This window comes from Jaculus jaculus, chromosome 4 (genome assembly GCF_020740685.1).
Source record: "Jaculus jaculus isolate mJacJac1 chromosome 4, mJacJac1.mat.Y.cur, whole genome shotgun sequence".
NCBI lineage: Eukaryota > Metazoa > Chordata > Mammalia > Rodentia > Dipodidae > Jaculus > Jaculus jaculus.
Genome location: NC_059105.1, coordinates 80,322,121 through 80,349,871, shown reverse-complemented (window position 1 = coordinate 80,349,871; position 27,751 = coordinate 80,322,121). Strand labels below are relative to the sequence as shown.

General features: G+C 37.5%; 1 protein-coding gene across 21 annotated transcripts in view; it reads right to left on the bottom strand.

Annotated features, from left to right (window-relative positions):
• The window catches only part of Baz2b (bromodomain adjacent to zinc finger domain 2B), a 308,213-nt gene that overhangs the window by 88,841 nt on the left and 191,621 nt on the right, over positions 1 to 27,751 (bottom strand). For 15 of the 21 annotated variants that reach the window (XM_045146851.1, XM_045146862.1, XM_045146853.1 and 12 more), the window contains 7 exons: positions 22,544 to 22,732; positions 18,469 to 18,633; positions 17,217 to 17,410; positions 10,037 to 10,237; positions 9,096 to 9,491; positions 2,581 to 3,181; positions 54 to 344 (listed from right to left, as the gene is read on the bottom strand). In XM_045146851.1, the coding sequence (XP_045002786.1) occupies positions 54 to 344; positions 2,581 to 3,181; positions 9,096 to 9,491; positions 10,037 to 10,237; positions 17,217 to 17,410; positions 18,469 to 18,633; positions 22,544 to 22,732 (2,037 nt within the window). The remainder of the gene's footprint in view (positions 1 to 53; positions 345 to 2,580; positions 3,182 to 9,095; positions 9,492 to 10,036; positions 10,238 to 17,216; positions 17,411 to 18,468; positions 18,634 to 22,543; positions 22,733 to 27,751) is intronic. The other 6 variants (XM_045146854.1, XM_045146870.1, XM_045146871.1 and 3 more) reach the window with 4 other exon arrangements.

Here is a 27,751-nt window from a genome sequence, read left to right as displayed (position 1 = left end):
TTCTTGCTATTGTTGGCTTTTACTTTACATTAATAAAATTAAACTGTAGGTACCAGAGTGTGGACTTGAAGTAAGTGTGGAAGAAGTGGTGCCAAGAAAAGCAGGTGACTGGGGTTCAGAACATAAGGCAGCAGGAGCGGAGCCTGGGGCTTTTCCTATGTGGAGGTTGTGAGGTGCTGAGTGAGCTGTAAGACTGATGGGAGGGCTTTTGGCAGAGGAAGTTGTCTGATTCAGATTCACTGGAGTTTTCTCTCCTTCTGTATCACTATCGGATTCCTCTTGGTCTTTATCGCCATCGTCTTCTTCTGATCCTTCTGTGTCTGAGTCTGAATTACTATCTGATTCTGGGAAGCAAAGAAGCACTTGTATAGTAGATAATAACCAATACTTTGCAGTTTTTACTCAAGTGGAATATTTCAGAACCAGTTTCTGTGAATTGACAATTCAAATAAGCAACTTTTCCAAAGAGTAATCATTAAAAAAAAATTAGTCTATCAAGCTATTGGAGTACATTGTATGCAGGCTATAATTCTTCAAAATGATTTAAAATTATCAGTTTTATTTGACATTTAAATCATAAGAAGTCTTTACATGACACTATTCCCATGTTAAGTTCTGATTAATGGCTTTAAAATCACTTTTAACTTAATGGAGAAACTAAGGTAAAAGTGGAAGTTACATGAACTGATTCCAGTGTCTTATTAAGTATATTATACTAAGCATACTGGAACTGCCATCATTCTTTTATTTGCAATTTAGGGGAAAAGAAAACCATTTTCTAAGGCATATTACTGGTTTGGGTTTTGTTTTTCACTGTAGTTTTTCTATTTAAATACAAGATTTTACTTGGCAATTTGAGCTTTAAAAAACAACACTTTTTAAAACCTTACAGAAGTAATTATGTGAGGAGGAAAGAGTGAGTTGCTCAATGACTCAAGTGCACAGTAGTTACATAGTCCTAGGTGTGGTGCATCTGCTCCTTTAAATATGCAAAGTATGACTGGGTCACCTGTACATACAGGACTGACACCTGAACTCAATGAAGAAGGCTCCCAGAATATGGTCTTGTTAGCCAGAGTACTCCCTGCCTAAACTGAAATACACTACAAAAGCTCATTGTTAAGAGCTCTGAATACTGATATTCAATACCTATCATACATGGTATTCATTTTATTATCCAAAGGAATTCTCATTACTCTGAGAAGCAGGTTGCTTTTAACTTATAGGCAACCTAAATTGTGTGACTGACTATATTTTCTGCTTCACAATGGCTGCTTTAAAAAGTTACAGTAAGGGGGGCTGGAGAGATGGCTTAGCAGTTAAGCGCTTGCCTGTGAAGCCTAAGGACCCCGGTTCGAGGCTCGGTTCCCCAGGACCCATGTTAGTCAGATGCACAAGGAGGCGCTTGCGACTGGAGTTCATTGGCAGTGGCTGGAAGCCCTGGCACGTCCATATTCTCTCCCTCTCTGTCTGTCTCTCTCTCTCTCTCTCGCTCTCTCTCCCTCTCTCTCTGCCTCTTTCAATCTCTGTTGCTTTCAAATAAATAAGAATAAACAAAAATATTTTTTAAAAAGTTACAGAAAGGAATGGAGAGATGGGTTAGTGGTTAGGGCACTTGCCTGCAAAACCTAAGGACCCAGGCTGAACTCCCCAGAACCCATGTAAGCCAGATGTATAAGGTTACGTATGTGCACAAAGTGGCACATGCACACAAGGTGGTGCCTGTGTCTAGAGTCTGATTGCAGTGGCATGAGGCCCTGATGCGCCAACTTTCTCTCTCTTTCTCACTCTCTTGCTCTTTCATAAATGAAAAAGGCTACTGTTAAATTTGCAGATGACCAGTAACAAATCCACATTTTTGTTTTGTTTTTCAAGGAAGGGTCTCACTGTAGCTCAGGCTGACCTGGAATTCACTATGTAGTCTCAGGGTGGCCTTAAACTAATGGCGATCCTCCTACCTCTGCCTCCTGAGTGCTGGGATTATAGGTAATATGTATTTCATCATTGCTTTTACAGATAGGTGATGTTGTATTTTTATGTTTTTAAAAAACAATCCTTCCCTTCAAAAAATACTGGAAAATAAATCAAAATTAAATCAGGGAGTTGGTTTATAACTTTAAGTTACTTAAAGAATTCTATGTTATAGATACACATTCACAATAAATTGCTTTGTTTTTTTCTGAATGACTGTGACCAGGAGTTTACCTTTGTTTAACAAGTTTAGTGACATTTTACCAAGCAGAAGAAGAAATGCAAAACAGCAACAACAAATGTGTCAAGGATGAATGGTCTTAAATGAAATGAAATTAAGCAATGATATAAAATTGTTTAAGTTATGAGCCATCATATTCACTTTAAAATTGTTACTTATTCAATATCAGATGAATGACAAACTAAGAGTTTAACTTGGAATTTCTAACATCAATTACTTTTTCTCTTACTACCTCACAGAAACACATAAAGCTATAAGAAAGATAATGAATGACAATGTTTTCAAATCTGTGAATTTAAGATTCTAAAAATTTTGTATTCCATTCAAAAATTAGAAATATACTTAAAATGTTAAAAACAGAAAATAACCTGATTGACTGTCATCAGATTCATCATCTTCATCATCCTCTTCATCTTCTTCCTCATCATCTTCCTCTTCATCCTCATTTGAATCTTCAGAATCTTTACTACTGGGAATGTCTGAATCTGTTCCTCTAAATTGTTCCACTAGAGATTTTGCAGGATGAGAAGGATGCTGTGTTTTCAATGTGTTTGCAGTACTGCTGACAGCTTTCTCCTTCCCTTGACTGTGCAGTATGGGAGAAGCAGAGGGCATTACAGGTGTCTGACTGCCAGGGGTTCGTCTCCCACTTGTACTCAGATTTACAGGTGAGGAAAATGGGGTGCTACTTGCAATATTTTCATTAATCTTACTCTGCATTTTAGTTTTGGTAGTAAGTGATAAGGGAGCTTCTTGAATGACACTTTGAATAACTCCATTTGGTTGATGATTACCTAAAAGTGCATTTGTCAAAAACGGATTAGAGTGGTTGTTTTCTAATGGTTGTTTTGGATGTGCTGGTGAGCTAGAGGTTGATTTTGGATTTGACAAAGCTGCAATAACCTTCTTCAGGCTCTTGGATGACTCCTGTTTCTTTAACTGTGATGGGAATGCCTGTTTATATTGTTCCTGTTGAGACATAAGTTAAAAACAAAACAAGATGTGTCATAACATAAAGATTGCTTTTGCTTTTAATATCTGAACACACACAGCAACTCATATGCTCATATGGAAATTTAAATCATGACATACAAGGGCCATGAGAAGAGTGGTGATAATGGCTAGTTAATTGGTTGTTGATCCTTGGAGAGACTTGTTATCTTTAAATTTTAATTAGTTTTAACAACTGAGCATATATGCTTCTTGACTGCTGCCCTCCCTTTATTGTTGTTCTCATTTTCACAATGGTCCAGAACTAAAATCTTACAAATATTGTTTAATTGCTTTCTCAGCTGTCCTACTACCATGGTTTTGAATTTTTAATTAAAATATTTTTTGAATTTGAGCTAGGGAAATGGCTCAGTCAGTAAAGCATTGGCCATGCAAGCATGAAGACCTGAATTTGGATCTCCCAGCACACACAAAAATACAGGGCGGCCTGTCTGTAATCCACTGCTCTGGGCATATTGGTTAGCTAGACTAACTACATCAGCAAACTCTGGATATAAGAGAGAGACTCTCAGTAAAGAGGGTAGACAGTGATCAAGGAAAATAACTTTCTTTCTTTCTTTCTTTTTTTTTTATTTTATTTAGGATCTTGCTCTAGCCCAGGCTGACCTAGAATCCATTATGTAGTCTCAAGCTGGCCTCAAACTCATGGCTATCCTCCTACCTCTGTCTCCTGAGTTCTGGGATTAAAGGCGTTCACCAACACGCCTGGCAGAGAAAATAACTGTCTTCAACCTCTGGATTGCACACATATGCACATACAAACCTGTGTGAGTACTTGCACACACATGTGCCCACAAAGTTGAGCATGCATACACACAGATACACATGCAAAAAATGTTTAAATTTAAGGCATGCCATTATTTTTTCCTATCTAACTCCTAATACATACTATATAATGATGCTATTTGGGGGATTTGAGATATGGGTCAGTTGGTACAGTGCTTGCCTAGTGTGTAGGAGGTCCTGAGTAAAATTCCCAGGGCCATAAACCAAGTGTGGTGGCATATACCTATAATCCCAGAATTCAGGTGGTAGCAAGGAGGATCAGGAGTTTAAGGTCATCCTGAGCTACATGAGGCCTTGTCTCCAAACCAAGCAAAGCATGCCAATTTTATGTTACATTAAGCCTTATTTTATTGTATTAACTTCTTGAAGCACTGCAAACTTTATAAACTGTACACTTTAATCCAATATTCAAACTACATCAAAGTTAGGTACTAATGGAACTTTCTGGGTCAATTGGACTATTTGCTATTTACTGTCCAAGTTATATTTTCCTTGCTTCCACATTTTGCTAAAAACATTTTGACCTCATGAAATATCCTCCTTTCTAAATTCTGACTGACAAAATACTATTCATTCTTCAAGGTTTATCCCAAGAAGTAGTCCATACTCAGCCTAGCAGAAGCACTCTGATTCTTCCACCGAGCAAGTTCTTTTCAATGTCATAATTTGTAGATAATGCTGCTTCCAATAGCTATAAGTTATTAAACTAAATTCTCAGTACCAGGTATGAGTGGTTGGTCAGTACCAGGTATGAGTGGTTGGTCAGGAAGGCTTCAAAGGGCCCTAAACAACACAGGCTATTGCATTGCTCTTGGTTGTCCACCACAACTAGATGGTAAGTTGGTATTTCTGAAGACACCACACACTGGTTATAGGACACTGTGAAATGAAGCTTGAACTGAGCTGCAAGCTTCCTCCCTGCTTGTTAGCTTTCTTAGTATCTGAAGGTGATATGCAGCTTCTGGAGGGGAAAAGTCATTGACGGTGTTATCCAGTTGTAAACTGTATGCATCTATAAAACTGACCAGCCAAGCAAGATGTGCCCATTAGTGCCAAAGTGGCATACCTATTATGGGGGTGGACAACTGCTTTCTGACTGGATTTGAGACCTGCTCCCCAGGAAAACTCATACCTGGTACTATAAACTGGTCAAAATCCCATGTCTAGAGAGATCATAGACCCTAAGAGAGAAGTAGCTACTGCTGTTTTGTTTAATGGGCATGTTGACAAAATACCTTCTAAATATTTGTTTCTACCCATGGCTCAGTGGTGCTGAAAAGTGACTTTTGAATGTCACTTTTGAATAGTCAGTCCTAAATGGGACATCTATATCAAAACTTTTAATGCTCAGAGACCTTTGTAGAAGGCAGTGCAGAAAGGATATAAGAGCCAGAGAATGGGTAACAATGCTATCAAATGCTATCTCCTGGATATGACATGTATTTTACACTCATGAACTCACAGTAGCTATAGTTAATTGCATAAGATCTGTATAAGACTGGGCCTATCAACATCCCATCATGCACTAGGGAGGAGTTCATAAGGCCCCACTTTTCCCTGACTACCTTTTGCACTTAATGGTAGTTGAGAAAGGAGTAGTAATTGCTATAGTTACTGGAATATTGCCCATGCTCCATAACCTCCTACCCATGCTCTTGCAAACAACCCTAATTAAACTCGGTTGGTTATGGCTACAGACTGAGTAGCCTCATGTGTTTGAATACTTGGTCCCTAGCTGGTGGCGCTGTGTGGAAAGGTAGTGGATCTTTTAGGAAGTGAAGGTAGGCTGGAGAACGGCTCACGAGGAGTGGGCCTTGAGGTTTTATAGCATTGCTCCACTTGTCATACTCCTCTCTCTTCCTGACCAGATGCAATGTAACCAGCTGGCTTTTTGCTCCTAATACTATGTGTATATCTATTGAAGAAAGATTGTTAATGACAAGTCTTTATTTAAATTATTCTGCCTTTAACTATGATATATTAAATACCATTGACCTCTGAGCCTCACTTAGTTTACTTTACATTGTTTGGTAAAAATGAAATAAGACATATGTGCAAAAATCTAGCTTTACTACATTTATTAAGTAAATGTATAGAGTGTTAAATAAGTGAAGTTTAATAAATAGTGATGAAATTCTTTAAAAGATTCATAGAGACATTTAAACAACTGAAAAGGAGTTTCTGGGCAGAGGGCTCAGTAGATAAAGCCCTTGATGCATAAGCTTGGGTATCTGAATTTGTATTACCCAGTTCACATGTAAAAACAGGAAGTCATGGCGGTGTCTGTAATCCAAGCATGCCAGTAGCAAGATGGGAAGTGAAAACAGAAGAATTTATCTGAAGTGCACTGACCAGTATAGCAGTGAATAAGAACTAATAATAATAAAATAATAATAATAAAAAGACAACCTGTCTCAAATAAGGTCCCAGGCAAGAACAAACCCCAGAAAGTTGTCCGCTAACCTCCACACACATGCTATGACATGCATGTGCCTCCATTCTTACACATGAACACACACACTAAAAACACATATATGTATGTATAAATATAAAAGGAATGGCTAAATAAGTAAAAAGGAACAAAAGAATTTAAGGAATTCTTTGGAATATAAATAACTTTTGCTAAGGCTCTGAACATTCATTTATCTGAAAGTGAGATATTTTAATTGTTAATGAACAGTTTAAATCTAAATTTTCTTTTTTTTTAGGGGGGGGGTTTCCAGGTAGGGACTTCCTCTCTAGCTCAGGCTGACCTGGAATTCACCATGTAGTCTCAGGATGGCCTTAAATTTATGGCAATCCACCTCCCTCTGCCTCCTGAGTGCTGGGATTAAGGTGTGTGCCACCACACCCGGCATAAGCTATTCTTTAAGTTATTTTGCTGGTGGAAAGTGAAAAATGTATTGATAATACTTCTCTGTATTGGAGTAGTGTATCACAACTGTATATGTGATATTCTTTTTATGTATGTGTCAATTTTTTTTTTCTTTTCACAATTTTTGGTAACATTTTCCATGATTATAAAAAATATCTCATGGTAATACCCCCCCACACTTTCCCTTTGAAATTCCATTCTCCATCATATTACCTCCCCATCTCAATCATTGTACTTACATATATACAATACCAAGCTATTAAGTACCCTCCTCCCTTCCTTTCTCTTCCCTTTATATCTCCTTATTAACTTGTATATGTGATAATCTAATGCCACTGCTCATTCTATTAAACTCAGTGCTCCTTGAACTGGCTACCCATTTCAATGACCTGGGCAGCTTTTTAAAAGTCTATGACCTTAGTTCTACTACAAGGGATTCTGATTTATTTCTTCTGAGAGATATTTTTCTTAAAGTTTCATAGGTATTCTAATATATAATTTGGCTAGAGAAACCCTAAATCAGATCATCAAACTATTATATCAACTTTTTTCTTTGTCTCACTTTACAAATTCTTCATGGGAAGAGTAGATAGATAAGGACATTTGAGAAAGAACTGAGAAACAACTTATAACATTGTTCTGAATAACATTGTTCTAATACCAAAGAACCCATGACTGAATTCTTACTACATAACAAACCAACAGCATGCTCCTGTGAGAATTGATATATAAAACTGTTATTAAGCTAATTAAATTGCATGAAATTGAGTTATACAAGCCTCATATTTATCATCTGTAAAAGAAGCTAATATTATTAGCACTCATAGATGATATTATCCAGTGAGTAAGCTCATGTTCAGCACTTAAAATAATTGCCAGCAAATAATGTGTTTTATAAGTGTTATCTAATAATTAAAATGTCAAATAATATTTGTAACCAAGAAGCAAGATGTTGTGCTTAAACATAACATTTTTCTATTCTGGGATTGTTTTAGAGTATCAATCAATGACAATTTAATTATTAGGACTTTACTGAAATATGAATATAATCATAAATCAATAGTACAAAAAAATAAAAAAAATTGCCAGGCATATTGTACATGTCTTTAATACCAGCACTTGGGAGGCAGAGGTAGGAGGAATGCTGTGAGTTTGAGATCAGCATGAAACTACATAGGGAATTCCAGGTCAGCCTGGGCTAGAGTAAGAACCTACCTTGAAAACCAAACAACTGCTTCTCATATTTATGTAAGTAGAAGTTACAATTTATATAATTTGTTAGAACTGAATTAAGATGGGCTTTTTTGGGGGCAAGGCTGGTCTCAAACTTCTGGGGTCAAGCACTCCTCCTGCCTCAGGCTTTTGTGTAAAAGGGAATGCCAAGCTAGGAAGGTAATTCTTTACAAAAAATTTTTAAACTTGAAATTTATGAATTCTAGTACTATAGAAATAAATTCCTTAAAAATTCATTTCTTCAAAAAAGATCATATTAATATTGAGAGAAAGTACATACTTTTAAACAAAAGTATTTATACATTTCATCATATTGAACCATTGTATCCTATCAGTGCTAAGACATTAGACTAGGGGGTGGGGAAGAGTTGGATGATATAATTTGTTACCAAAAATATATTAAACAAGCTGGGGAATAGAGGTGGCTCAAACCAATAATTCCAGCACTTGGGAGGCTGAGGTAGGAAGACTGCTATGAGTTTGAGGATAGCTTGGGTTACGGAGGGTGTTCAAGATCAGGCTGGGGTACACTGAGACACTGTTTTAAGAATAATACAAAAACAAATAAAAATATTATATATACCTATCTCATATATACGTATATATTACATCTCCATATTAAACAGGTACATAGGGAGTATAATATAAAATCAATTAAAACAATTTTTTTTGGTGTTAGTGGTTGAGTCTGAGCCTTACTCTGTCACAGAAATAAATACACATCCTAAAATTAGAGAAATTTAATTTTCTGATATACATATTTTTTTCCTAGGGACTAAGAAAGTGTGAAAATGACAGTAGAATTTAAGTTAAGCTTGTATATAGTAACATTACATGAAAGTTCTTTCCCTTCTGTGTTAGAAATCAAACCTATGGCTGTTATCAATGCTAAGCATGCTCAACTACAGAGATATACCCCTAGCTTGGCTCTGTATTTTCCTAATACTAAAATTCCTATATGAGTAATGCTGAACTTACCCGTTTGGATCGCAATTCACTGGTCAAAGAACTAGATTCTTCAGAGGTATTTTTATTCCCTGCTTTAAGTACTTCAGGAGAAGGAACTATGAGTTTCCTATAAGTTTCCTTTTTGGCTTGATTTACCAAAGATAAAGGTTTCACATTGGACACCAATCCCGTAGACTGTATTACACTGGTGTGTTTGTTCACAGACTCCTCCTTGGCCTGAGAGCTTTGGAAAATCAATGGAAGCTGCTGTGACAAAACCTGAGGCTGCTTCTGCTGGGACTGGAACGACGAATGAGTCTGGAGTTCAGACACAAGAGGTAATGGCTGGTGTATTCTTTTTTCCTGGGCTTTTTCTGTTGCTTTCTGTCCATCTGCTTTTGAGTCTGAAATACCATGTAATAGCACCTGGAAATAAAATTTAAAAGGAAACTTCTTAACATTTACTTAAAGTTTGAAATGGTAAAACATGAATAAAAAAGTACTTTAGAAAGTAATAACTAATGAGAGGCTGGAGAGATGTCTTAGCAGTTAAGGCACTTTTCTGCAAAGCTAAAGGACCTAGGTTTGATTCCCCAGGACCCACCTAGGTCAGATGCACAAGGTGCAGCATGCATCTGGAGTTTATTTGCAATGGCTCAAGGCCCTGCTACATCCATCTTCTCTGCTTATCTGTCTCTTTCTTTATTTCTCTCTCTCTCTCAAATAAATAAATAAAATAAAAATATTTTTAAAAGAAGAAAATAATGAGTAATGGCACGATAGAGACATGATATAAAGTTCACTAAAAACTGACCAAATTTCCGTTTGAAAACAGTTCTCCACTTCCAATGTTGTTGTGTGTAAAAGTAAGAACTCAAGAAGATTAAAACTACACAGACTTTGAGAGCAAAAGTTAAGCAAGTTATTCCTAAACATGACTTATCTTTGGACAGTCTCCAAATGATGACTACCTGGTTGTTACTTGTATGTTGTGCTTCGTTCTCTGAGTCAGAATCTTCTTCTTCACTTTCTTCAATGCTTTGATCTTCTTCCTCTTCATCTTCTAGGTCATCTGAATCGCTGCTACTAATACCTTCACTTGAGGTGTCTGATGATGTGCCTGAATCACTATCACTGTTGCTCGAACTTTCCATAGCTTTCTTCCTTGGTTTCTGAAAAAAGAGATGGAATTTAGCAAGACTTTATTTTGTGGGGGGAGGGAAACTCAGGTTTCAGTAACAGGCATATAGTCTTCACTTGCAAATGATATTTTTAATACTAAAATATCATTTTATAAAGAGTTATATAAGGGTAATTATTTAACAGACTGATCAAATTAATATTAGTATATGAATATAGTGTCACATGTAATACTGAAAAATATCAATATGACATTTATGTGGATCTACTAAGCTTCAACATATATAATATTTAAAGTGAAGTTCACTAATAATTCCTCCAACTATGATACATATAGGTATAGGTTAGTCTTCTCCATATACATAGTATATAGACAAACAAAACCTAACATGTACCAAATATACCTTTCTGGGAAGCTGCCTATAATCTCAGGCAGGACACAGTCTGCATTGAAGAAACTTTCTTTCTAGTGGTAGAGTGAGAACAGGAGCACTTGCTCCATAAGAAAGCAAATATTCCACACAGTAACAAGTGATGCAGAGAAGATAAAATAGGTAGTAAAAGTTATGGGTGGCATTGAATGCAGGTTTTTGTATTTCACATTAAAAAGGTAGAAAAATAAAGGACTCAAATTTATTTCTGAAATATTAAGATTTTATTGGGGGGGAACAAACCTGGTAGAAAAGGATAACCAGTCATATAGGAGAAATCTGGCTTAAGGGACAGACCAGAGTGGTAGTTAAAAAGAAGAAAAAGCATGAGATGAATTATGACTAAATAGCTACGTAAGGATAAAAGGCTAAAATTCTACTGATAGTAAGACAAAAAAGGAATTCAGGAAACTATCATGCATGTACTACTAATCAAATCCAAGGACAAATCAAAGGACAAATATTAAATGATAGAGCAACAAGATTAAGTAGTCCATAGTTTCTTAGGACCATTTCAATGGCATTTGCTGATAAAGAATACAATACTAAATGAAGAGAAGCAACGTATTACAGAAGTTTTATAGTCTTCACAGAAATACTGTTTCATGACTATTGGTCTTTGGGGGATGAAAGATAACAATACCCTTTATAAAAAGAAGTCGACTTAGAACCACAGGTATAGGCTGCAAGTCTTCATTCTTTCTGTGCCTTCTAAACACTGACTAAACTATAAAACGCAGAGCCAGTGGGAGTCTTCTTTCTGTAATCCTGTGCTTCCAGAACTCTCTGTTCCTTGGTCCATAGTAGCCATCATAATGCTTCCTGCATGGGCGCGGCTTTCAATGGGGATGGTAATAGTTGCACTGCTGCCTGTGTTATCTATCACTTTTCCACAGACAGGGAGGGGGTGAGAAACTGAATTAGAGTAGTATGGGAATAGTAAGATGAGAAAGATCATAAATGCAGAGACAAAAGGGTAAAAGAATAGTATGTTAATATTAAGCCTATTGTTTAGCAGAGAAACAATTCCTTCTTTGCAGCCAATGTCTGTTATAGTTTTCTAAGCATATACATTTATGAACCTCCTAATAAATCTAAACTGAACATAATCACTTTTGGTTCAGTAGGAGGTTGGCAAAGGAAAGGAAGAAACTACAGTTATTTTGCAAAAAAAACTATTTTAATGCCTATATTATCTGCATATTCTGCATATAATTTTACATATAAAGATAGTATGGGAAATGGGTACTATACACCCCAGAACAGATCAGGAGGTGCTAGTCTTATACTTTAGGGTAGGTAAGATTCTCTTTAAGATGTTGAGATTAACAGATTTCTTGGTCACACTACTAAAAAGACAGGGATGATCATTCATAAGCAATTAATATGACTCTGATGGAGGTCGTCTCCACAAAGCCTATGTTGACAGTGTGCCTCAAAAAAGTCAATACAGTTATAAAAGTATCCATATAAGAGAAAAAGTAGGAAAATGGGTTTGGATACCAACAATTTCATTCCAAAGTCCCTGTAAGGATATATGTCCGTATGCAGGTATGTAAGTATGTATGTATGTATGTGTGTTTTATTTCACATAATTATATCTCTTTTTTTTCACTTGAAACATTTTTTAAAATGATCAAAGAAAATCTTATTAGTTTCCTTCAATCAGATCTGGAAAAGCTTCTCAGAACCCTCTCCCTTGAACTTCATTCTATTGTATACTTTTTTCTTCCAATAACAAAGCATATTCAGAACTATTATGTGCCAGGCATAGTTGCTCAAGTCTTTGGGGATGAAAGGTGCAAGAAACAGACCTCTAGTCTCTTAGTGAGAATAGGAACCAGTAATCAACAAGTGACCTAAATAAATGTTCAGAGTGGTAAATGCCACGAGTAAAATAGCACTAAGTAGACAATATTGCTAGTAAGTAGGGGTGGAGTCAGCAGTTTTGTAGCAGTCATCAGGAAGTCCTTTCTGAGCTGTGACCCAACAGTGAACAAGCAACAGTTACAGACATAAGATAAGAGCACTGCAAGGCAAAAACAAAATTGCAAAGGAAAAAGCCCATGAGCTAGAAACGTGTGTAGCATGTTCACTTTGGCAAGTCAGCTACACTAGTCAGGGCACTGAAAGCCAGAAACAGTGGCAGGAGATGAGCAACGGGGGACTAGTAGGAACCCTATCATGCAGCTCTTAGTGAAGAGCAAAGGACAAAGAGCAAAACCCATTTTATTTGGAGTAGGGCACATACTACTAGGGGGAGTGATAACACAAGATTTTCTGTTTCTGAATCTCACTAATTTTTTTGGTGAAATCCACATCACATTTGTAGCCCTAAGCATTTCAAAATATATACTTCAGTAGTATTAAATATATTTATAATGTTATATAATCATCAGTATAATATATCTTCAAAATTGTTTTCATCTTGTAAAACTAAAACTCTATAGCCATTAACCACTCCCACCTCTGTTCCCCATACTCTGACCATGGCAGTCACCATTCTACTGCCTTTATGGTTATGGCTACTTGAAATGAATTATAGATTTTTAGCTACTATGAATAATGAACACTGATGTTCTGACCTTTCTTTCAGACACTATTTTTTTTGTTTATGTTTATTTATTTATTTGAGACTGACAGACAGGAAAAAGGAGAGAGAGAGAGAGAGAGAGAGAATGGGCGTGCCAGGGCCTCCAGCCACTGCAAACGAACTCGACACCCCCTTGTGCATCTGGCTAACGTGGGTCCTGGGGAATTAAGCCTCGAACCGGAGTCCTTAGGCTTCACAGGCAAGTGCTTAACCACTAGCCATCTCTCCAGCCCTCAGACACTATTTATAGTTCTTTGGAAGCATATATTCACTATTGGGATTTCTATAACAACTTCAATTCCATTTTTAATTTTTTGAGGAACTACTATACTGTTGCCCTTAGCAGCTTTCTGATGTTATGTCCCCTAATATTATCAATCCATTAAAAAATATCACATACATGCATACATATAAACTAAAAAATTGATTTTGGCTACATGGGACAAGTTTAGGTAGCTGCTAGAATGTAACTCATTTAAACTTAAATTTGCTTTATTTGTTTATAAAGCAGGCTATGCTTATATATTTTAGTCTGAACTTACTTATTTCAGAATACCTACATATATTCCAAAAACATAAGTTGCATGAAAAAATGGAGTTGGTCAGTGACTTTTAATGAGAATGCCTGAGATCAGAATTTCATCCCTCAGGAAGCACTTCAAAACTAGCTGCACAACCATTTTTTTTAAACTATAGAGGAAGGGCTAATGAAGTATTTTAAAATAAAACTTTTAATATGAAAAATACTTTGTAAAAAATATAACTTTCCCTTTTTATTCCAATATTCTTCATTTTTCTTTGTTTACACAAACTGTTGCCACAAATACATTCTGGAACATGATTATTCAAAAGTGCTTAATGTGATATGAAATCTTAAACTTTACACTATGATTATATTTTCTTTGGATTCTACCCTTATATTAATTAAAATCTGACTTAATAGCCAACCAATCTCTTTATACTTTAATTTTCCTGAGTTGTCTACAAATATCACTGTGGCACCTCAGAATCTATCTCTTTATTTCATCAAAGAGGGCATCTGTAGGTTTTAACATGTGCTCCTGGTAACAGGTTATGGTTTAACAGTGCTACTTTTGTTAGCAATGCCAATGTAGTATAAGAACTAAAGAGGGATTGTTTCATGTTCATGCCTTCTGAGCTTTTCACGAGGCCTTGAACTTGTGGTGAACACTGTAGATTTTAGATTTTACTAGATTTTTGCACTTCTTCTAAGAGTGTGAACTTTAAAAATATGGACATCTCACTTTCATAAATACATGTAGAAATATGCTCAATGAACTGAGCATAGTGGCACACAGCTTTAATCCCAGCACTTGGGAGCCAGAGGTAGGAGAACTGCCATGAGTTTGAAGCAACCCTGAGACTACATAGTGAATTCCAGGGCAGCCTGGGCAATAGTGAGACTCTACCTCAAAAAAAGAAAGAAACATCTGAAATATATTCAATGGCATAATGTCTGACATTTGTTTCATGTCCTCAATGGGTTACATGCAGAGAAAATGGCAGCAGCTCAGAGAGAGACCTTGTTGCGTACATTGATGTCCTTGGAAAGAATTCCTAAGGGAGAACTAAGAGCAGCTGAAGAGCGGCAGGTGGAGGGATCACCCTAACTCATGTACCTGGAGGAAACAATCAAGAGTCCTTTATTATGTTCACTCCGCTGTTCAGTGGTGTTTGAAGCAGAAAAAAAATTGTGTCTAGGGCTTAGGTGCAGTACCCTTGGAATATTCATGAAGCTTCTTAGAGTCATAGATGACCTTCCCTCAAGCCCTCTTCTGGGTATACTATACTTCTGGAAGACAACAATTTTCTATGGAAAAGAGAACTGAGACTGTGAATAGAAAGAAATTTCTGTCTGCCTGGTGCCACGTATCAAACCCAGGGTCTCAGGAATGCTAAGCAAATGCTGTTAGCATTCAGCTACAAGTCCCAGCCCAGGAAACCTCAGAAGCATGAGGATCTTAAGTTCTAGGACAGTCTGGGTTACAAAATGACACCTTGTCTCCAAAAAATGCAAACAAGTTATTAAGTAGTAGCAGAAGATATTGATATGGATGAAGAACCTCTACAAGAAAATAAACAGCAGATGCAGAAAACAGCGCTTTTCATTTGGCCTAAGGAAGAAGGCATCTTTCCCACAACCCTCATTACCAAGGCAAAGCTTGACGTTTTTTTGGGGGGGGGGAAGGGTGTTGCTCTTCCCCGCTGCATGGCAGAATTGCTCAGTGAGGTGACACACAGGTCACACCAGCATACAGGAAGTACTGCCAACTAAGGTACCAGTAAAACTAAACTGGGAACCTGTCTGTTGTGCCAGGAAAATTAGCTAGAAAAGGCACCCATTAGCTTCTCAACAAAACTTGCTTACTGAGACGCCAATAAACGTCACTAAATATTGTGTGCCACTGAGTTTCCTCAACATTGATGAGTATCCTGACCACCACCAGCAGTGAAGCTACCAGAAGGCATGGAAGCCATTCGGGGACAGCACAGCATAGAGAAAGAAAACACTAAGCAGCAAAACTCCCTTCCTCTTCCAGAACCCTCTATTAACAAGGCCTAACCTTGTACCAACTAGAAAAAGAAAAAAGAATGCCCTTAGTGCACAGAGTGAATAGAGTGATAACTTGCATAGTTAGGGGCAGAGAGGAAGAGAAAGTGGTCACGGTATGGTAACTCCTGATTCTGCATAATGACTATACAGGATTAATTTATCTGCTTTAATTATTTGAAAATTTCCAAAATAAAGGGTTTTCCTCTTTTTCTTTTGTTTTTTTTTTTTACCCCTAAAGTATAGGCTCAGGAGTCAACATACGTGGTTGAAACCCTGACTCCACTTCTTTGGCTAATTATTTTGATGTTGTTTCCCTACATAGTTCCTTCATTCAGAATACAGGAAAAGTGAAATAGATATTTCATGAAAAGCAATTAGAGCAGAGTTGATATTTAGCAAGTCTCAATCAACTTTTAACTCTTGCAACTATAGCTCAGTGGTAAAGCACATGCTTAATATGCAGGCAGCCTTGGTGCGATCCTCAGCATAAAAGAAAAAGCCCCCAAAACAAAACCCTTATCATTGCTAGCTAAATTATTTATTTATTTACTTTTTTGTGTTGTTACTTTTCTTTTCTTTTGAACTCACTTTGTATCCAAGCCTTGAACTTCTAATCCATTCCTGAGTGCTTGTGCTACAGACATGTATCCACACAGCTGCCTTATGCAGGGCTGGGATCAAACCCAGGTTTTCATGTATGCTAGGCAACACTCTCGTAACTGAGCTACATCTTCAGCCCTACTTACATTAGTTACACTGGTACTATTAAATTGAATTTTTTTAAATTTTTAATAGCATTTTCCATGATTATAAAAAAAATATCCCATGGTAATTCCCTCCCCCGCCACATACACTTTCTCCTAAACTGAATTTTTAAGACGTATAATAATGGCCTTATATTATAAAATATACATCTTGAAAAATGGGAATTGGGGCTGGGGAGATGGGTTAGTGTTTAAGAATGCTTGCTGCTTAAGCATGAGCCTCTGGGGCTGGAGGCTACCAAGTTCAACTCTTTAGAACACACATAGAAAGCTACACATGACCATAAACAGCTGTGACCCCAGGGTGGGTAGGTGGCATAGACTGGAGAATAGCTGTGGCTCACAGCTCCAGGTTGAAGGAGAGACCCTGTTTCATAGACATAAGTGAATATGTGGTAAGACATGATGTTATCCTCTGACTTCTGCACACCCATTAATGGGGTATGTGCCCCATGTGCATATGCCTCACATATCCCACATACTACAGCTCTCTCTCTCTCTCTCTCTCTCTCTCTCTCTTTTTCATACACACACACACACACACACACACTCACACACATACACACAAAAGTTGGTAATAAAATAATCTACAGATTCTGGTGTTTTTTTAAGATGTTAAATATAGTTGTTCTTGAAATAATAACTTACCTTATCTTTTATTTTGTCAGCTCTAGAATCTAAAGGCTGATTTTTGCTTTGTTCCTGATTACATTTTAGATTTCCTCCACCTGAGCTTGTACTTTTACTCTGCCCCACGGAACTTGAAGTAGTAGTGGAAAGTACAGAAGTGTTAACGCCGATTACAGATGATATACTGTTTCCATTAACTGACCCATTTATACCTCGGAAATAAAAATAGACATGTTTATATAATGGAATACTATTTGGTCACAAAAGAAATATTGATATATGGAGAGCTGTTTCAACCTGTAAACCCTAAGGACCCAGGTTTCATTCCTCAGTACCCATGTAAAAGCCAGATGCATAAGGTGGCATATGCATCTGGAGTTTGTTTGCGGTAGCTAGAGTCCCACTTTCTTTGTCTCTCTCTCTCAAATAAATTTAAAAAATATTAAAAAAAAAAAACTAATGGTTGCAAGAGGCTGGGAAGAAGAGAGGAAAGGTGAATTGCTGCTGTAAAGTACAGAATTCTCTTTGGGAGAGATAAAATGTTTTAGAACTCGATAGAGAGGTAATGTCTATATAATATTGAATTTGCTAAATACCACTGAATTATTCACTTTTGGGGGGGTTCAAGGTAGGGTTTCACTCTAGCCCAGGTTGACCTGGAATTTACTATGTAAGTGGCATTGAACTTGTAGCAATCCTCCTACCTCTCTGCTTCCCAAGTGCTGGGATTAAAGGTGTGTGCCACCATGCACAGCAATGAATTACTCATTTTTAAATGACTAATATTACACTAATGTGAACAGCATTTCAATTAAAGAAGTGTTTTGAAATATAATTAAATACAAATATTTCACTTTTAATTTCCCAAATATTTATTCAAATTAAAAATATAGTAATATCTAAGACACTATAACTTTCAAGTAGTATTTTAACAATAGTGAACAACTGCACAAACACTGATCATTTAACAAAACACAGTACTAGGACATTAGTTTTGACAAAGCCTAATGTTCAACTGTAGAAATAGTAGTATTTTCTCTTGGGTTACATGCTATAACAAGGAAAAATCAGTAGAACTGGGTTCAAATCCTGATTAAGCCATGTTAATATGCAACCAGTATTTTTGTGAACAACTACTTATCCTTGGTGGTAAAATGGGGATGCTTCTAATTTCAAAGATCTATATAAGTGCCAAGAAGGATGGTGTGAAAGCACCACGTACAGTGCTATAAAAGTGTTTTTTAAAATGGAACTCTGCTGATATAGATACCTTTTTCAGGACCACTTCGATTACTCTTTCCTGAAGTCCTCGTGTGGAATGAAGAATCATGATTCTGGCCTGGAGGAGCAAACAGCGGTGGGATTCCCAATAATGGTGGAAAGAAGGGTGCCCCTGTACGAGTATGAACATCTGTGGTTCGCCACCATTCTGCACCTCAAAAGCAAACAAATCAATTTTTTTAATTGTAACTTTCTAGCTAATATAATGAATGTCTCTACATTTTATCCCAGAAAAAGAGTCAAATTTCTTCTTGATGCAGAATTGTTCATATAACACAGTTATATCATCTTTTAACTATAAACAGCTAATTAAAGCCTTTATAGTCATCACTATCATTAGCGCAATATTCAAGAATCTTCATCTTAGTGTTTCTTAGATTCAAGCTAAAAAGACAAAGGTATTTCATAGTTTAAAAAATACAGCTGAGGGTAGGAGAGATGTCTTAGCAGTTCAGGCGCTTCCCTGCAAAGCCAAAGGACCCAGGTTTGATTCTCCAGGACCCACTTAAGCCAGATGCACAAGGTGGCACATGTGTCTGGTATTTGTTTGCAGTGGCTGGAGGCCCTGGCATGCCCAACTTAGTTACAAACTAGCCTGTTGAAAATGAAAATTACAAAGCAAGGATGATATAAATATGCAAATGAGGAATGTCTATACAAATTCAAAGGAAGAGACAACACAGCAGCAACATTAATCCTTTGCAACTGAATGACTGTGATATTTGAAAAATATACAGAATCTCACAAAAATTTATACTTCTTTTTTTACACTTTTTTACCCTTCCTTTCCTCCCTTTCTTATTTTTGTGGTAACAGGGTCCACAATGTAGGCAAGACTAGCATCGAACATGTGATGCTCCCACCTTAGCCTCTGAAGTCCTAGAAACATAATCGTGTGCTACCATGCCTAGCTTTGATGTGGCATTAGTTTAAGATCTAAGACAGACATAACACAAAGATTTTGATGTTAATATATTTAATTGTAGTTACCAAGATTTATATTTAATTTTTAAAAATTATCAAGAAATACTATTTCAATATAAAATTTCAAGTCCATTTTACTATTACTCATTAAATAATTTTACATTTGTTGGTTGAAATGAAGAATATTTTAGAAAAAAGCCAGGCATGGTAGCAAACACCTTTAATCCCAGCACTCGCAAGGCAGAGGTAGGAGGATTGCTGTGAGTCCCAGGCCACCAAGAGACTACACAGAAAATTCCAGGTCAGCCTGGGCTATAGCCAGACCCTGCCTTGGAAAGAAAAAAAAGCAAAAAATATTACAGAAATACATAAACTTCACTGAAAATTATATCTTACTCATGATTTCCAGGAATATTTTCCTGTGATACACACACACATATTGTTTTCATATGTATGTATGTATATATGTATGTATGTATGTATGTATGTATGTCTATGTATGTATGTATGTCTCTATCTATCTATCTATCTATCTATCTATCTATCTATCTATCTATCTATCTAAAGAACATTGGCAACTTGGTTATCCCTCTAAATAATAATATATATTTAACATATTTCACTAAATTTATAATTTGATAAAAATCAGAGATCTAAATAAGACATGATCTCTACCTACTTGGCAAATAAGATTGCTCACATAAAGAGGGTAGGTCACAGATGAGCCTAATAATGGTCCCAAACTGCCTGCACTTGCAGAATAGAAAGCTAATTAAAAAAAAAAAGATTGCTCACATAAGTATATTTGTGTGGGTGTGGGTGTGACCTAGGAACATGTATTTGTCCTCAGGTGCTATTATAGGCGGCAGTTCACCTCTAGAGCCAGAGGGGAAGGTCCTGCTCCATCTCCCTACACAGCCAGAGGGGAGGGTCCTGCTCCATCTCCCTACAGAGCTCAGAGGGAAAGGTCCTGCTCCATCTCCCTACAGAGCTCAGAGGGGAAGGTCCTGCTCCATATCTCTACAGAGCTCAGAGGGGAAGGTTCTGCTCCATCTCTCTACAGAGATAAGAGCAGAAGGTCCTGCTCCCTCTTTCTAAAGAGCTCAGGGGGGAAGGTCCTCCACATTGTTCTACAGAACTCATAGGAAATGGTCCTGCTCCATCTCTTTCCCCCTGGTTTTATTGTGAGCAGAAGTCTCCTTTTACTAATTCCAGGGTTTGGGGGTCTTGGAAGATTCTGAAGACTCTGTTTCTCTACAGAACTAGGGGTACAAGTGTGTGTTCATGACCAGCTGATATTTGTGTTCAAACTCTGGCAGTTTCAGGCCTTCATGCATTTGCAGAAAGCTGAGTTAACTACTTAGCCACCTCTTTAGCCCCATGAATACACAGTTTTTATCACTAATGACTGTGTCTAGTCATGCTTGTCCTCTAAAAATAATGGTACATAATAATACCGTGTTGCATTATTCTGCTGGCCTCATGCACAAAACAATAAATGAATGAATGAACATTTTATATAGGCTGAAGCAACTAGGCTTTTTATGAAGCCTGTTTGTTTACAACGGAAGTATTAACATTCATTATTAAAGATCATAGGTATGATTTTTTATACTTATGAACCAACTTTCCTGCATAGAAGGTAGATTATTTTAAAACAATAATTATGTGTTTTAATTATTCAAATTCAGAACTATAAGCTATGACAAAACGATAAAATATTTAAAATATCAGTAACTACTAACAGGGCTATTATTATCTATTCAACTTTTATTTTGCAGTTTTCTATATCAGGAAACAATTATTAAGTGCTTATCTTGCTAAACAACAATGTTAAAAACAGAGTAAGTTGCTGGGCGTGGTGGTGCATGCCTTTAATCCCAGCACTTGGAAGGCAGAGGTAGGAGAATTGCCATGAGTTCAAGGCCACCCTGAAACTACATAGTTAATTCCAGGTCAGCCTGGGCCAGAGTGAGACACTACCTCGAAAAACAAACAAACAAAAACACAAAAACCCCTGAATAAGTCCCTAGTCATATTTTTAAGAATTACTTTTAATAGTTTCATGTTTCCTACAAAGAGATGTAAAAAACTAAAATGGCATGTGAAATATTCATTATAAGGGCTAGATTTTAGTTTCACCTCCAGGGCCTCATATGTGAGAGGCAAGCTTCTTACCAATAAGCTTCAATCTAACCCCAAGTTAAATAATTTTTTTTTTTTTTTTTTTTTGCTGTTGTTGCTTTTGTTTTCTTTTTCAAGGTAGAGTCTCACTCTAGCCCAGGCTAACCTGGAATTCACTATGTAGTCTCAGGCTGGCCTCCAACTTATCTCAATCCTCCTACCTCTGCCTCCCCAGTGCTGGGATTAAAGGCTTGCACTACCACACCCGGCTCAAAAAATTTTTTTTATTTTGTTTATTTATTTGAGGGTGACAGAGAGAGAGAGAGAGGGAGAGGGAGAGGGAGAATGGGTGCATCAGGGCCTCCAGCCACTGCAAACGAACTCCAGACGCATGCGCCCCCCGGTGCATCTGGCTAACGTAGGTCCTGGAGAATCAAGCCTCAAACAGGGGTCCTTACGCTTCACAGGCAAGCGCTTAACCACTAAGCCATCTCTCCAGCCCCAAATATTTTTTTTAAAGATCAAGTAAAGTCTGGTGTGGTGGTGCATGCTTTTAATCCCAACACTCAAGAGGCAGAGATAGGAGGTGAGTTCAAGCCCAGCTTGGGACTACAGGGTGAGTACAAAGACAACCTGGGCTAGAGTGAGACCCTACCTTGAAATAAAGCAACAAACAAACAAAACCAAGCAAAGCTGAAAACAATTCAATGTCTACACTTAAGCATTGCATTTTTCTATATAACTATACTTTAATCAAAAGTATCAGAAACAGCCGGCTTAACTCTTCTCTCTGGTACATGCTTATTTACCTAGACAATCATCTGATTGTCTAGGTAACTGCTACATCATTTCAAACTCTGTTTTATTTTTCACATGTGATAAGATTGAGCCAATTCATGCATAAAAGTTTAATACACAGGTATTATACTATTCTTTGTGGTTCAGTTTAATAAACATCACTGCTTGAACATTTCCAGTTTTTCCTCCTTTCCTTGAATTCCATAACAGATGTTTACCTGGAAATGATGCTAGTTGGGGATGTGCGGCTAAGGCTGTGGGTGTACCAAGTGTCCCCAAACCACCAAATTCTGAATGCCCTGAGCTGGCTGAATGTAGACCAAAGACTGGGTGGCTGACCACTGGGAAGGCACTCGACACTGTGGACAGGTTAAACGGTTGATCCCCAGCTGCTCTGAATAAATGTCCTGGGAGGGAAAAAAACACACTTAAAGTTGTGTAAATGAAACAGATGAAATTTATCTGATTTCAGCATTTATAATTAAAATATATAAGAATATCTATTAAAATATTTCTTTTACATTTTCTTCTGTAATTACTATTCTTGAAGCCCTATAGAATGTCACTAGAAAAATGAAAGTATTGCAAAAATAATGAAAATGAAAGTAGAACCTTGTTCATTTGAATTTTAGATTTAAGAACTGATGTTTTAAGGAAATAATTTTCATTAATTAAAATTGACCTCAGGAAGTAAGACTAATTTTCTATTAAACATGTACATTAGTGTGATGTCAATATTTTTGGCTCATAAGAAGGATAATAAACATATCTTATTAATCTAATGTTGCAAAACAATAAAACAGATGCCAAATGTGTTACCAAGTCATTATTCAAAATATCAGGTACTCTAGACAAAGAGAACCCAGTTTCCATATGCCAGAACTGAAGAGCTATTGTTCATCTAACACATTGTGTGTAACAAGAATATTTTTTCTTTTCCTCCTGATATAGGGTCTCCCTCTAGCCCAGGCTGACCTGTAATTCACTATGTAACCTCAGGGTAGCTTTGAACTAAAGGCGATCCTCCTACCTCTGCCTCCCGAGTGCTAGGATTAATACGGCAAGGATCCTCATTTTTTAAAAGGGATTACATAAAAATCTAACAAAATATTGTGGAAGCTAACACAAGGAATTAATAAATAAATTTATTAACATACTTCTAAATTGACTTGTAGTTTGCAATATAAAAATCATTTTAGGGGATGAGGTGATGATGGTTCAGTGGTTGAAAGCACTTGCTTGCAAATGGTGATGGCCCAGGTTCAATTCCCCAGCACCTATGTAAAGCCAGATACACAAAATGGCACATGCATCTAGAATTCATTTGCAGTGGCAAGAGGCCCATGCATGTTCTCTCTCTCTCTCTCTCTCTCTCTGTCTTGCAAGTAAATAAATAAATACATTTATTTTTAAAAATTATTTTAAAACTTCTTAATAGCAATACAGTATTCAAATTAATGTGACTTGGCTGAGTGTGATGGTGTACACCTTTAATCTCAGCACTTGGGAGGCAGAGGCAGAAAGATCGCCATGAGTTCCAGGCCACCCTGAGAAGACTTAGTGAATTCCTGGTCAGCCTGGGCTAGAGTGAAACCTTACCTTAAAACAAACAAGCAAACAAAAAAATAATGTGACTATTCAATTTCTACATTTATTCTAAGAAGAATCTAGCACTATCATAATACCAGATTGGAATGTGAACTAATTAAAGATATGACTTATTTTTCAAGCATTTTAAAGATTTAGTTAAGAAAAACCAATAACTTAGGACTTGGAAATCTTCCAAACCTATACAAATTCATTGATATTATTACTATTTTAATATTTTCATTTTATTTTATTTATTTATTTTGGTTTCACTCTAGCTCAGACTGATCTGGAATTCACTGTATAGTCAGTCTCAGGGTGGCCTCAAACTCATGGTGATCCTGCTACCTCAGCCTCCCGAGTGCAGGAATTAAAGGTGTGTGCCACTATACCTGAGAGAAAGGGAGGTAAAGAGAGGAAGAAGCAGACAGAGAGACAGAATGTGTCTGCCAGGGCCTCTAGCCACAGCAAACAAACTCTGGATGTATGCGCCACCTTGTGCATCTGGCTTACATGGGTAATGGGAGGTAAAACTTGGGTCCTTAGGCTTTGCAGGCAAGTGCCTTAACTACTAAGCTATCCCTCCAGCTCTGACAGAAATATTTTTACTACAACTAATGAGTTAGTGGTAGTAGCATTTTTAGATACATAATTAAAACATTGGTTTCACTCCTTTGAAGAAATAAATGAGCTAAAACGTAGTCTCATGGGCAGAAAACATAACTAAATTAAATTGTTATGCTTGTAGGGACAATTAACATATAATTTGATAATGACAGAAGTTATTTTGTCAATGTTAAGAAAGTGATATATAGGAGCTGGGATGTAGTATAGTGACATCTTTATTGGATTTTCTCTCTGTTTCTTGTTGCTTGCTCCTTGCAATTCATTGTTTAAATACATTAGTTCTAGTAGAATCTAAAAAAGGATTTTAGTTTTCTGAGGTCAAAAACTTAATGTGACTGTTCTAGTTTCCCCATACCCAGTATACTCTAAAACACAATTGGTGCAAGACCAGTGTTTTCCATTATTCTATATTTATTTATCTTTTTTATTTATTTTTGGCTTTTTAAGGTAGGGTCTCACTCTAGCTCAGGCTAACCTGGAATTCACTATGTAGTCTCAGGATGGCCTCGAACTCATGGCAATGCCCCTACCTCTACCTCCCTAGTACTGGGATTAAAGGCATGCACCACCATGCCTGGCTTCCATTGTTCAATTTTTGTCAAATTTTCTTCCATTCCCATGTACTATGCTTCTTGAGTTCTGTCCTGTATAATCTTGTGTTATGTACTATATCAAAAATATCCAATCAAAAAAAGATTTGTAGCTGGGTGTGGTGGTGCACACCTTTAATACCTTGGAAAGCAGAGGTAGGAGGATCACCATGAGACTACATAGTGAATTCCAGGTCAGCCTGGACCAGAGTGAGACCCTACCTCAAAAAAAAAAAAAAAAAAAAAAAAAAAAATCCCAGGGCTAGAGAGATGGCTTGCTTGCCTGCAAAAACAAAGGACCCAGGTTTGATTTCCCAGTGCCTGGGTAAAGCCAGATTACAAGGTGGAGCAAGTATCTGGAATTTTCTTTTCAGTGGCTAGAGCCCCTGGCATACCCATTTTCTCTCTCTCAAATAAATTAATAAAATATTTTAAAAATATCCCCAATTGTGGTGGTTTGATTCAGGTGTCCCCCATAAACTTAGGTGTTTGGAATGCTAGGTTTCCAGCTGATGGGTATTTGGGAATTACTGCCTCCTGGAGGGAGTGTATTATTGGGGGTGGGCTAATGGGTATTATAGCCAGTTTCCCCTTCCCAGTGTTTGGCATACCCTCCTGTTGCTGTGGTCCACCATATGTTGGCCAGGGGGGTGATGTCCACTCTCTGCTCATGCCATTGCTTTCCCTGCCATCGTTGAGCTTCCCCTCAAGCCTATAAGCCAAAATAAACCTCTTTTTCCCAGAAGCTGTTCTTATTTGGGTGATTTCTACCAGCAATGTGGCCCGGACTGCAACAGTAAAGTGGTACCGAGGAGCGGGGTTGCTGCTAGACATCTGACTGTGTGGCTCTGGCCTTTGGAGCTGATTTTCAAGAGGAATGTGGGAGGATTTGAAACCTTAGCCTAAGAGATGCCTTGCAGCTTGATGGACTATTCTGGTCAGAGCTGCAAGACCTGAATGCAGTAAGAACTATGGACTGTGAGGTTTGGTTTATGAGGGTGAGAAAGAGCTTTGCCTGGACGGGGATAGCAGTTTGTGTGAGAAACTTATTGTTATCCCTGTGTCCTGAGAAGTTGTACAGTGTTGCTTTGCATAGAAATGAACTGGTGTGAGCAGAGGGATATAGCACAGAAAGAAAAATCTTTGGGTGAACTGTTGCCCATTCAGCTGCAACTGAGAGATTACAACCTTTGAGACTGGGCTAGCTGACCTGTGCTGGGGCAACAGGAAGAATGTCAACTCTTTTGAAGGGGCCTGAATACTCAAGGAGTCCTGTTCTTCATAAGTCTGCTTTATTCCCCCTTAGATTAACAAATTGGCACTCTACCTGGTATTATGGAGTATTAGAAATGCTGGAAAGAGAGGGTCATTGAGTTTGCAACATGGTCTTGTGTTTTGGAAATGGCCATGGGCAGTGTGAAGCAGGTTTGCTGGTTGCCTGCATGGAGACCCCTATGGGACCATGAAGATGAACCTTGACTTGCAGTGGAGACCCAGTGGAGATGCCGGGACCACGAGATGGCTGCTAAGGAGCTGCCTGCCCTGATGAAGTTTTCTAGGACTGTGAGTAGCGTAGGTGGCGGGATGGAATTGGAAGTCCAGAGACTTGTTGCTGGTTAGTTATCAAACTGGGAGCTTTGTCACTAACTAGAGTTGTTGGACTTGGAGCTACAGAGTTTGGTATTTTCCCTGTTCAAATCATGTATTGCTTGAATGTTTCTTTGCTATGCCCAATGCCATCTTTTGCAGTGTGAATGTTTGTTCTGTGCCATTATGGGTTTTTTGAGGTTGTTTTTTGGTATTATGGCTCAGTTAAAAGATCTTGGACTATGGGGATGTATAAACATCATTGGAATTGATAAAAAACTATGGGACTTTTAAAGTTACATGAATGCATTGCATTTTACATCATGTATGGTTATCAGTTTATGGGAGCCAGGGGCAGAATGTGGTGGTTTGGTTCAGGTGTCCCCCATAAACTTAGGTGTTCAGAATGCTAGGTTTCCAGCTGATGGATATTTGGGAATTAATGCCTCCTGGAGGGAGTGTATTATTGGGAGTGGGCATATGGGTATTATAGCCAGTTTCCCCTTCCCAGTGTTTGGCACACCCTCCTGTTGCTGTGGTCCACCATATGTTGGCCAGGGGATGAGGTCCACTCTCTGGTCACACCATTGTTTCCCCTGCCATTATAGAGCTTCTCCTCTAGCCTGTAAGCCAAAATAAACCTCTTTTTCCCAGAAGTTGTTCTTAGTTGGGTGATTTCTACTAGCAATATGATCTGGACTGCAACACCAATGAAGCTGGGCAAGGTGGCATATGCCTTTAATCCTAGCACTCAGGAGGCAGAAGTAGGAGGATTGCAGTGAGTTCGAGCCACCCTCAGAGTGAATTCCAGGTCAGCCTGGAATGGAGCAAGACCCTACCTTGAAAAACCAAAAATAAATAAATACATAAATAAGTAGAAATAAAAAGAAAATATCCCCAATGACAAAGAGATATTTTTGAATCCTCCAGATATGTTTTTGAATATTTATAATGTTATCAGCATCTGTCTTTTATCATAGCAGTACTAGGGTATGAGTTTATTAAGCAAAAGCCATTTCTATACAAAACACTGGA